Source organism: Malus sylvestris, chromosome 9 (assembly GCF_916048215.2).
Source record: "Malus sylvestris chromosome 9, drMalSylv7.2, whole genome shotgun sequence".
In the NCBI taxonomy this organism is placed as follows: Eukaryota; Viridiplantae; Streptophyta; class Magnoliopsida; order Rosales; family Rosaceae; genus Malus; species Malus sylvestris.
The window spans coordinates 1,178,036-1,190,744 of NC_062268.1; the positions used below are offsets into that span (position 1 = coordinate 1,178,036).

The 12,709-nt window shown below is 36.8% G+C and overlaps 3 protein-coding genes across 3 annotated transcripts; 2 read left to right on the plus strand and 1 right to left on the minus strand.

The window, feature by feature from the left end:
* Window positions 1–608: 608 nt before the first annotated feature.
* LOC126634219 (BAG family molecular chaperone regulator 2-like) lies at window positions 609–1,917 on the plus strand. The gene is made up of 2 exons (XM_050304715.1): window positions 609–1,043; window positions 1,286–1,917. The coding sequence occupies exons 1-2, from the start codon at window positions 755–757 to the stop codon at window positions 1,501–1,503; spliced, it is 507 nt and encodes a 168-aa protein (XP_050160672.1). The 5' UTR covers window positions 609–754; the 3' UTR covers window positions 1,504–1,917.
* Window positions 1,918–4,517: 2,600 nt separating this feature from the next.
* Window positions 4,518–5,651, plus strand: LOC126582397 (histone deacetylase HDT1-like). Its single transcript, XM_050246534.1, has one exon. It carries the CDS (start codon window positions 4,533–4,535, stop codon window positions 5,460–5,462), a length of 930 nt encoding a protein of 309 aa, XP_050102491.1. The 5' UTR covers window positions 4,518–4,532; the 3' UTR covers window positions 5,463–5,651.
* An 867-nt stretch (window positions 5,652–6,518) lies between these two features.
* Window positions 6,519–10,088, minus strand: LOC126582396 (zinc finger protein CONSTANS-LIKE 6-like). Its single transcript, XM_050246533.1, has 3 exons — window positions 8,963–10,088; window positions 7,013–7,189; window positions 6,519–6,910 (listed from the first exon to the last, which is right to left on the minus strand). Exons 1-3 carry the CDS (start codon window positions 9,848–9,850, stop codon window positions 6,887–6,889), a joined length of 1,089 nt encoding a protein of 362 aa, XP_050102490.1. The 5' UTR covers window positions 9,851–10,088; the 3' UTR covers window positions 6,519–6,886.
* Between the last annotated feature and the right edge of the window lie 2,621 nt (window positions 10,089–12,709).

Sequence of the window (12,709 nt, forward strand, 5' to 3'; positions counted from 1 at the left end):
AAATCGTATATTGGATGCTGATTCTTAACTTAGGTCATATATAGCTCTAAATAAATTACGAACTTAATTAGCCAGGGCCCGTCTGAAAGTGTTTACTCGATAGGCTCTTCTGCTTTCAATTATATAGAGGAACTCTTCTAAGAACAAGATCAAACGATTATATACTCTCTTTTTTCATAGAAATGAAATTTTATATACTCATAACATAATTCGTAGCACTTTCTATGAATCATGATCAAAATTATAGAACCCTACTATATTTTAGTATATCATTTCTAATAAAATCTCCCACACACCGTTTAGGTTCTCAAAAAATACACAAGAATTATTGCTAAATCACCAAAGGATCATACATATATTTTTTCAAAGACAAACTGATTGAGCAATTGAGTATGTGCTTGGGCCGCCAATCATGCAACCGTGTTCCTAAGCACCCACCCCATGTGCACTTGGCCTTCCATAAAATAAGCAGAGAGAAACCACGCCCATATTGTCCCTCTTGTGGCATCCTCTCATTGGCCAACCACTACTTTTTGCAACACTCCTTCGGGCGGCTTGTATTTAACTGATGTCCTTATTATATTTTGCCCTAGTTAATATAATGTGAATTTCCCTAATTATTGCTTATATTAAGCTGCCAACTCCAACACTCTGAACTCCCCATTTCCTCTCATTTCTCCTGAGCAGTTTGGGTAGTTGAGAGAAAAAAGCACAAAAAAAGTGCTTGTGGAAAAAAGCATAGAAAATTTGAAGGATGATTAAGTTGAGGTCAAACAGGTTTTGCAGAAGCTTTAGCAGTTGCAAGCTCATCAGCAGCAGCAGCAGTAGTAAAAGCAAGAGTAAAGCTGCTGATCAAAAGGAGTTTGGAGGAGGGAATATTAATAACAATGGTGAAATCAAATGGGAGCGTCGGCCGGGAGGCATGCTTGTTCAGACAAGGGAGACAGCGGCCGAAAGCAGTGCCGGAGAAGGCATGATCACGGTTCGAGTGTCAACTGTGTCTCATTTCCATGACATCTCCATTGAAGCCACTTCCACATTTGGTAATTAAGCCTTCTCTCTCCTTGTTTAGCGAAACTCACCTAACGGGAATGTCATTGTAGTGATAGCCTTAATGAATCACACACTGTCATATATTTTAAATTTCTCACATAGCAATGCGTGGTTGACTGAAGATACCGTCATAATGGCATCACTTGGAATGTTCTTCTCTTAATTTATTTATGAGCTAGAAAATCAAATAATCAAGTGCTAATCTTGGTTTTGATTCATTTGTTCTCTGCAGGCGAATTAAAGATGATACTGTCGCTGGTGACTGGTATGGAGGCAAGAGAGCAAAGGCTTCTTTACAAAGGAAAACAAAGAGAGGATGGTGAATATTTACACATGGTTGGAGTTAGAGACAAGGAGAAAGTGCTTCTGCTTCAAGATCCAGCTATCAAGGAAATGAAGCTTCTTCATGGAATTGGAACTCCTTCGACTTGTCGTTCGATTCGTGTTTGAGAAATTGAGAATCATGAGATTATCTTTAGTTAATCTCTGTTCATTACTAACCAAAAAGTGTAATATGCCTTCCTCTGATGGAGAAAAATGTTTGATAGGGTTGTCGGATCAGGGCAGATGCACACTTAATTAACGTGACTAAAATATAAAGATGTCTCATGTTTTTATAAGATGTGTCCTATGAATGATGTGATCGATGATCATTCTAAAGTTTTTCTCCGTCTCATGACTTGGCTAGCTAAATTATGTTATGAGATAATAGCTAGGGACTTTAATTTTATGTAACATTTTGTGTCGGTTGGGGCTTTCTGCAACTAAAAATTGTAAGCCACTGAAATGCTGATCCTTGTAAGCTTTGTAATGACTGATGGCATAAACTCTGCTATGTTTATAAAAACAGAAATGTTGATTCCATTTTCTTTCTTTTACTCATTGTAAAATGTGGAATATTGGTCCATTTGGATTTGGCAAAGGACGACTAAAGGTTTCAAAATTGTGATGCTTTCTATGTTTCGACTTTCAATTGCATTGTATATTCACCCACGCGTGCACGCCGGGGTAAAAAAATTGTGCAGTGTAAAAAAGTACTAAAGCTAAAACTAAGCTAAAAAGTGCTTCTAAAAGTAGAGAAATTTTTGGGTCCGCTTGATTGATCACGTTACCTGTCTGACTTTAATATTGGGGAGAGTTATGCTCTTTGTGAGTGTAGTTGGATGGATGATGTGGTTCATTTGTTAATCTAGTGATTACTTTTAAAATTATAGAGAATAATGCTACAATTATCATATTTGTATCAATTCCCTAATAGAAATAGTGTCCATCAATACACGTGGGTCTCACCTCAATTATACAGATGGTACAAATGTAGTATGAATAATATTTTTGAATCAGCAAACAATTTGCATAAAATTAGAATACACTTATAAAATCTCAAACCTATCATGTATTGTCATGCAATAAAGTTAAAGGGTGTAGCAACAACCGATGCGTTTGGAACGCCAAAGTGCCAATATCTTTTTTATTACAAGTCACCCCCCACAAATTGAGATATTTAATTGCAACTAAAAAGTGAAAGCTGGCATCTTATCTATCTACATACTTAATTAGTGTGTATTGGTTTGGTTGAGCTCAAAGTTAGTTCAGTTTAATGTCTCAAAAGCATGGATGCTTAAGTACTTAAGTGGAGGTTAATTACAGATTAAATAAGAGAGTGCTGATCAGTACAATGCCCTTAAAGTTCAATTAACAAAATGCAGGGCAACTAACTGGTCCCATGCCACTGCGACGGTCGTAAGGCCAATTCTAAAAAGACATTCCTTTTGTGCGAACCGCATAGCTAGGGAAGAACTTCATAAGCTTTTGGCTTTTGGCTTTTGGCTTTTGGCAAGTGGCCGGCAGCGACAGCACAATTATTTTCTAAACTAAACTTGTTCAATATTGTATTTGAATTTTAAACCTTTTGTTTACCTCCTTTGAGATGGGAAAATGGGATTGCTCCATTCATGTCCCAATGCTTTTATTCAACCAGAAACATAAACCCTGAATAATTGAGTCAAAAGTTTGATTTATATTTAATATAACACAGCAATTAAACATGCACAATCACATTTTATTAAAAAAAAACGTACATGATATGCAAACCTAGACGTAGCCAAATTCACTAAAATAGTAAGATTCCTCTATTTACATTATAGTTCAACTGTAAATAAAAACAAGAAAACCATGCATGACATGTAACTTTTTTAATCACATTTTCACATAATTATTTGTGAAACTCTTTTACTTAATTTCCTTTAATCTGAATAACGTTCGTTGGAGGTTTTTGACCTCATGCTTGGGAATAGTAACCGTACGCACCCCATTCTCCATAGATGCCTTAACCTCATTGGTCTTGGCATTTTCCGGCAGCCGGAACCTCCTAAGAAACTTGCCCCGGAAACGTTCGACACAGTGAAACCTATCTTTACGATCATTATTCTTCTCATCTTTTTCTTCTTCATTCCGCTCCCTATTTATTTGGAGCATTCTTCCATCAGCAGCCTCCACCTTGACCCCTCGGTTCTCAAAAGTGACTGCAAGGTTCCCAACATCCAAATCTAATTATCGGTGTCAGAATTAGGCATGTAATATATCGTTTCGAAGAGAACAACGTAACGAAGTTTTTGCTATCCCAAAATACCGTTTAAAGTTTTAGGGATGTTTATGGAGCTTTGTTTACTATTTATTTATTTCCTATTTGATCGTTAAGATCTTCTAGGGTTTGGTTTTGCATTTGAACGTATTAAATACACCTCTTTGGTGTTAAAATTGTGATCTTTTGACTATTTTATCAATACAACTTAAGTTTTCTCTCAGTTCTTCTTAGTGATTCTAGGGTTTACTAGTGGATTCTAGCTTAGGGTTATTGTTCGATTTCCTTTCAATATACATTGCGTCACCCTAAAGTTCAAAAACAAACACATGGGAGTCTAGGGTTTCCTTCCAGTCCGTTGGGGTGTTGAGGACAAGACACTGGTTGATCAAGGAAAGAAAGGGATCTAATATTCCATCGCCTCACTTGGGAAATGAGTGACATTTTTGTAGGTATTAGCAAAGGCTAAGATCGATGATTAGGAAGAAATTAGTTAGCTAGTGTTACTGATTGATTTGGTTGTGGGTGAGATTTATATATAACTAATAGTATTAATCTTAAATTATGATTTTATTAAAGATAACATGTTCTACGATGTTCTCTATGGGTAGGGGAATTGCTTGAACATTCTTTCGGCATTAACGTTACTTTCTAAATGTTGGGCTGCAATGAAATCATATTGGCTTGAAAACAAGAGATGGCCCATCAGTCACATTTTGAGGAAGACATTTGCCTAACAAGAAGGTATCGTTTTTTTTTTTTTCTTTGATACAAAGATATAATTACACTAAGGAGTGAAGAAATAAATTAGTTTCGAATTAGCGATTCATTCATGATATTCCAATTTAAGGCTTTTTACTTACAAGTGAAGATGAATATCATTAAAACATAATATTAAATGGCTCTCCAGTCGTGCTCTCTCAAAAACCCTAGCCCCCCTTCTCTCTCACTTTCTCACAGCTGTTCAATGGAGTTTTGGGGTGTTGAAGTTAAGGCTGGAGAGCCTCTAAAGGTGGTGCCAGAGGAAAGCTATGTTATCCACTTGTCACAGGCAACTCTGGGCGAGTTAAAGAAGGGAGGTGATCAGTGTGTTATCCATGTCAAGGTTGGGGACCAGAAGCTTGTTTTGGCAAATCTCTCATCTGATAAAATGCCTCAGATTCCCTTTGACTTGGTCTTTGACAAAGAGTTCGAGCTCTCTCACAACTTGAAAAGCGGGAGTGTCCACTTTTGTGGTTATCAAACTTACATTGCAAACGAATCCGACGAGGACCAATCTGATTTTGATAGTGAATCAGAAGAGGATCTCCCGCTGAATTTTACTGGCAATGGTAACATTGTTGAAGCAAAGCCAGCTCCACCCAAGACTAATACTGTCAAACCAGAATCTTCTGGAAAGCAGAAGGTTAAGATTGAAGAGCCAATTAAGGATGAGGATGATTCTGATGACTCAGATGAAGATGATTCTGATGATGATGAAAGTTCTGATGAGGACATGCTTGGAGCTGATAGTAGTGATGAAGATGATGAGGACAGTGAGGAAGAAGAGGACACCCCAACGCCTAAGAAGGACTCCAAGAAAAGGCCCAATGAATCTGCCCCGAAAACTCCTGTCTCTGCTAAGAAGGCAAAGCAAGTTACTCCACAGAAGACTGATGGAAAGAAGGGTGCCCACACTGCAACACCACACCCTGTAAAGAAGGGCGGAAAGACTCCACAAACACCTAATTCTGCTGGCGGCGATCACTCTTGCAAAACATGCAGCAAGTCATTTAACTCTGATGGCGCTCTTTCGTCTCACAACAAGGCCAAGCACGGGGCCAAGTAGAATGAGAGGGACGTGCGGAAGCAAGCGTTGGACGCCTATGATATGTTAATTATTTTGATAATTCAGAGTAGAGAGGGTGATGTGTTAAATGTTTTGGGCGTAGCGGTTGTCCTCGAGGGAGGTTTTTGAAATATGCGGCTTGTTATTTATAGTTAATATCTTGAATTGGACCTATGTTTTCCTCATGAATCTCTAGTATTTAAAAAAAAAAAAATAAATAAATAAATAAAATGGTTACAAGACAACATTCTAAATTACTCTAATTTACAAAGAGAAATTCGAACTTAAGACAAGGAAACGCACATGCTTCATGAGCCAACTGTCCCAATCCATGTTTGGGGTGACTCTAAAAAGCGGTGGTTGCACACGATTGATCCAAAGTAGTGAGGAAAAGGCATTGTAGTACTATTGGAGATGCATTTTGCTAGGTGAGTGATTGATCAATATGTTTCACTTGAGCTAGCTAGATCCAAGCAAAAATGGTCGATGTTCTTGAGACAGAGGATAGAGAGCACAAATGAACATATCCAAGAAAACGCTCATATGTATGCGCAGTTTTGTACTCTCTTTTCTTCTGTCAACTTATGATCTTCCACTTTCTGCTGATGAAATTCTACATTACTGTTCTTGATCCATCTTACTTATAAATATCCAAACCAATTAAGGTAAGGCACCCCCATATCGATCATATTTATACAGTTTGATAGTTTCTGCTTGGAAGTAGGATAATCCTGCTTTTTCTGTTACTGTATAAATTAGTTATACATAAATACAGATAGAGATAAATGAGAGTAGCCTCATAGCAGGTATCCTGGCCATTCTACAGAGAAAAAATGGGACAGAGACAATGTATTTAGTATAAAGGACGTCTTATACAGTTCACTGTTTCACCCCTTTTTGGCTTAGAACACGAAGATCCTATATACGGTAAATACATGGTTCTTGCAAGAGTCGTTCTGTGAGGATGATGAAGGTAACAGAATCTCACATCAGTGAAAAGAGAAACTTTGTAAGGGCTTATAAAAGGTTGGGTTACTTCCCATATTGCTAATTGGATTTATAGTAGAACCTGAACTTTCTCCAATATAATTCCATTTTTCTACAATAAAACGAAAACCCTACTATGAAATGAACCATAGCTACATAAAACTGTGCAATATATATACACGTTAATTAATGTCACATTGTAATTGATTCTCACATATGTATCATCTTTTTGTGTATGATTGTGCATATATTTTTATGCAAAAAAGCATATACTACTTATCATGTTCCCTCTTCCCAGTAACTTGATGGACAAGCAAAGCAGGAAAGAAATTAGGGAAACTAACAAAAACATCCGGATGCACTAGACATCTAACTCAGAACACCAAACATCCGGATGCATGTCAGATAGAAACCAGACGTTTAAAACGCATGTTAATTCAACTTCTCTTCACGAATCGACCCTGTAACGTACATATATGGAACGAATAACACGAAAATTAGTCATCTTAATTAGTTTCAATACATATATAAGACACTAGGTTTTAATGAGAGATGAAGAGTACCTTCATTCGGGGTCGGTTTTCGGCATTGAGTTTTCGGACTTGGTACCGGATCTGCTTCGAGTAGAGCCGGTTACGCCTCTTTTCCTTATACCTCAAAATACTGGTCTCTCTTTGCTCCATTTTCATTTTCAAGCTGCCGTCCTCTTCCGGAACCCTCCATAAGTTCCCACCGGAACCCTAAACAAAGTCCCATCCATTTCAAGTTACAACCAAACAAATGGAACTTCAACATCTAATTTGTAAATTGATCAAAAACAAACATTTAATTTGTGACCAAGATAATGTAATGTTTTTGGGAGATTACTCTAAAATTGTTCTGCACTTGTTGTAACGCAATTTACTTATATTTTTACATAATAGGATGACACGATGACTCTTTTTTGAAATGTCAATAAAACTTCAAAAATAACAGAGAAAATGATATCTGCATAATCTTTTTTTGTTGTTTTCTACACACCTTGTTTATATTTGTTCAATGATTCATCTATGATTTTTTCAATAAAAACTAAAAATAGACATAAATGTGTAAGAGCATAAAAAGAATGAGTAAGGGTGGTGCTACAACATACTCATTTTTACCTCACACACACCCATTTAATTTCTATTATTTGATTTTTTTTAATTCATTCAAGCTGATAGCTGGAGGTTATTATGTGCAAAATAAAAAAAGGGTGAGCATGATAGCACAACCCATGTGTAATCTTTTCTCAGAACAAATTGTTGGGAGACACTGTCCCATAGCCCCAATGGGGTAAATGGGCAATGGGGTCCAAATTAAAATGCAGAGAGTAGTAGGGCCTTAGGTTAAAATATAATTGATTCCTTTCCTAACACCAACAAAACCAAGTAAGAAACAAGTGTCCCAATTCCACAACAATATCAAACACTAAATTATGATGAAACCAAATTCCATTTAAAAGCACCCAAGATTCATAGTTCAAATGAAACATCTTTGTATCCGCAGTTTAAGGACCCGGAGATTAAAGCTGTTGAAAAGAGAAAAATCGATCTAAATCCTTGATTTATGTAAAGTGAGCTAGTAGAATTGACTAATAAGAACCACAAGATTAAAATGAATAGTCCAAATCTTCAAATCCATCGACTTCAGGAACAGAGATCGAGAGACGATCTCAATTCCATTTTACAGTTCACCTCCTTATTCACCTAATTTTGATTAATCATACAAATATTATTAAAATGTTTAGTCATCATTTCAGATTTCTCAACTAACAATGAATGGGCAATCATTTAATCAATTACATTTATCAAATAAATTATGGTATATTCAATTGGGAATTTAAGAGATTTATTTATAAATCTAAGGATTTTTATAGAGTTTTATTGATTTGTAGAGATTTCATATAAAATTATGATTCAATTCCCTCAAAATCTCATAAGGGAATATGTGAGATTTGTGGATGCTTAAAATACACTATGAAATCTTTCAAATTCCCTTTAATTCCTCAACATTTACAAATTCTTTAGAATTGATTTCTAATTGAATACATATGTAATGTTATAAACTTTGTTAAAATTTTAATTGAATACACCCAGATTTCTAAGGAATTTAATAAATTATCTCAAAATCCTAATTGAATACAGGTTGAAATTGAGAGAATCAATTAAAATTATAATTGAATACCCATAAATTCATTAAAAGAATTAAAATATCTTAAAATCTTAATTGAATACACCCATGTGCCAGTTTATCATAAGAATACTAATGATTGTCAAAACCGTTGATTTCTTTTATACCTATGGGCTCACGAGACGTCCGCCAACATAATTGATTATTCACTTATAAGATATTTACTTGATAATTAAAAAATAATTGTGTATCACTATCGTTTCGTCTAAAAAAAATAACGATTCTGATTATGACATTTGCAACGATAAACTAGGCCAATGCATTAATCAACAAAAGAGCAAGAAGTTAAACAATTTTCTTACATTTGTAGTACTGCTGTTCTCATGGAGGTGAAAAAGCTGATGATCCTGCTGGTGCAGTAAGTCAGGTACAGTTTGTGGGGAATCTCCTCCATCAATGTAGAGTGGTCCCTTGTCGGACCAAGCATTCAATATCTCCTCATAATCCAGCTTCAACGCCAACGACAACCCCTTTCCGCCGCTGCTCCGCCGTCGATGACCGACATTCCAACCGTCATCGCCGCCGCGTGTACCAGTAGCACTGGTCGTCGGACTAGTCAAGCAGTCCTCCTCCCTCTTTCCCTCCACCAACTCCGAGAAACACACCCACTTCTCCACGCTCGTCTCCCGCTCTCTGCTCCTCATCGCCGTCCGTACAATGTCACACTCTGTTTGTTCCCTGTACTCCTCCCGTCCCTTGTAGTAGGAAAAGGACTCTGCTTCCTCCAGATCGGATGAGATTGTCGACGTCGTGGCGGTGGCTGTGGTGGTTGTGGAGGTTAGGAGGCCGTTGAGAGTGGCGCCGCCATCGGACTCGAACAACAAGGCCACATTCTCGTCCTGCTGCATGTACCCTTTATCTTCAAAATCATTATTGACCCGAGTTTCCGGGTGCAGTGGGAAGAGGTTGAGCTGAGGCCGGAGGCGGTGGCGGTGGCGGTGGCGGGCCTTAGCCGTCGTTGATGTGATTCTGTTGGGTACTCTGTAACTTTGGCCGTTATCTTCGGACATGAGCTGGGATCGGAGACTTAAAAACTTGGGTTTTCTGGTTTTTGTTCTGGATTTCCGAGCTGCTAAATGTTTGATCAATTCATCATCTTCTTCTTCTTCCTTCTCCTTGATCATATCATCAATCATGGAGCTCCTCTGCACATGATCGTCGTGACCAGGAAGACTCTTCTTGTTGCACATCTCTCTCTCAAGTCTCTTGCTTTCTCTGTTCACTGATAAAAATTTGACTAAATTAATGGAGACAAGTTGAGCAAAATAAATGGGAAAGTGTATTTTGGGGATAGGCGGAGGATTTAGGAAGCAGAAGACCGCAGGTTTTGACTCGCTGGGAAAAGGCACTATTGATCATCAGCCTCGTAGAGATGATGATGATGGTGATGCATTTGCATTATGACACGTGGGAGGTGGTGATTGGGTGGACGGGTGGATTGTGCCTTGTTATCCAGATTTCGTTTTGCTGTGGTAGATGAAGGGATGATGAGTGAACTTTGATAATTCAATGATGACGGGTCGGGTTGTGTCAAATTTTGCCCGTATGTGTAAATAGTAATTTTTCACTTTTACAGTTGCACCGTTACCGAGTGTTACAAGTTTTTCGATATGTAACATGTCAACACTTTCGTATAAGAAATTTTTTAATAAGTCAACTTAATTACATCATATGTAACAAAAAATTTCAATATACAGATAAACAGATCACGTCACATATATGACTACACACCTAACATTGGGTATCCTATATTAGATATCACCGAGACCAACATGTTGGTCCACCAAATTGTGAGATAAGGACACTTACGGACCACCATTTCTTACAATTTCTTCCTTCCTAGGGCAACTCTCACAAGCCAAGTAATATGTCCAGCGATTGGGTTAGACCTATAAGACTAACGTGATCAAGTTGCTCTATTGAAATGTTTTCATATCGTACACTTATATTATAGCACATGAATTAATAAAACTAAATGACGAATAATTTCGGGGTCATATTAAAATTTGTTTCCAATGCAAGATTGATAGATGGGGACCAAATGCTATCCATGAAACCATATTGGATTCAATGGGGCAGTGGTCTTGCTAGTTGCTAGGCTCTTTCATGTGCCTTTGATCAATGCCATAGTCTGGTACTCATGGGATAGTTGTGCCTTCTGGCATCTGCTATCTCCAACTCCAAATATCGATTTCATTTAAACCCTTGCTAATATATCCATCATCTTTATAGGTATGAACTTCCATACGTTTTCCTCTGGTTGTTTGGCGTAACACGAGAAAGTGCTAAATTCGAGCTTTGAAGCTTCTAAAAATGAATAAAATTTTATCAAAATATTAACGTGATTTATTCGTAAAATTTAATTGCCGCTCCTCTTAAAAAGCTTTTGCACCGAATTTTCACAACAAGAGATATCACATCACCATCACAATCCAAAACACACGTACGATTCCGTTTCTCGATATTACCAAATTGAACGCTGCTGATTGGATCGTCCGGACAGTGTCGGTGGGAATGGGATTCCCAGTTTGGTACTTTTGTTTGGGCTTGTGGTTTAACAAAACTGGGCTTTTTTATCTAACTCAAATATGTTAATCGTCATATTTCTTACATTTAAACTGAAAAAATTGAAGTTATACTATAAAAATAAAAAAAAATTAATGAAAATGGTTTGAAAACTGAGTTTTAATAATAAGGGCAAAATAAAGGGTAAAATGAATAGTATCAGGTTTGACTTTTTAGTGTAAAAATATGGCTTTTCGTTAAAGTGAATAGTATTGACAGCTTTTCGTTAAAACTTCCTAAAAATAATTTGAATATAGGAAGTAATCTAACCTATAATACACGGACTTTCACATCCTCACACGCCTCCTCACATGTGGAGAATTTTCAAACCAAACACGTGGACAAAACGAATTGATGACATAGAGCACATGTGGTCGTTAGGCTTCACAAATGAGCCAACCTATTCTAAAGCCATGAAGATTTTTTTTTTTTTGAACAAAATGCTATAAAGAAGTTGAGTAGCCTAACCTCTTATAAGTTATAAGCCATTGCAAGGTTTTTCTTTTCACCGATGTGAGATTCTTTTACCTTTATATTCTCACATAAACATGTAAGTTAGAGCAAATGTGTACTTCTCTTTGTATTCAAATTGAATTTCTCTCTTAAATTTAGATTAGATTAAAATTCGTTATTGCTTGGATTTAAGTAAGTGAGAATCCACTGGCCAAGTAGTCCATGAATTGGGTTAAATTTCTAGTAATTTCCCTTCTTTTAGTTACTTCTTGATCATTAGTGGGTTTGTTATGTTGGGCAATTGACAAACTTGAATTATATCGCGGCAAGGTGGTATGATCAAGTTGGTTTATCGGTTGAGATTAATTAGGATGCGTTTAAAGTTGGATTTCTACAAATATTGCTAAAATAAAGTAGCTATGACAAACTTGAAGTACATCAAGTGGTGTGAAATTTAATTTGAGAAAGAAATATAGAACCTTGAAGGGTATCTTTCTGAGTAAGAAGCAGGAGTGCTCGCATAAATTAAACATGCAGTGACGAACAGAGTGTCATGACCATATCAGTTTAAAACCATCAAAGCCATCATCAAGTTCAAACCGAGTGAAGACTTCTGAGTGGAAAATGAGTGTAGAAACAACCCTTAAAGCGAAAGAAAAAAAAAATTGAAGTACGTAATAGTAATACCCAATGAACTACATCTTCTATGATATGTGCTACAACTTATTCTACAAAATTATCTTGCTTAAATTCTACAAATTGTATTTTTCAGTGCAAAATCTCTTATATTTCAAGTCTGAACACTCGAACAAACAATGATATAGAGCTTATCTAAACAAATGAATTCAAATACTTGTACATTAGACTCATCTCAAATCGTGGTTCCAATGTAGACGACGCCCTCTTGGAGCAGTTCATGGTTGGCCAGGAGTTGGACGCGCTCTAAAATCACCACATTAGAAACTGGTTGACGCCAAAAACCGAAACTAGGTTGAGGTACATTCATTTTAAAAATCGATTCTCTATAGTGG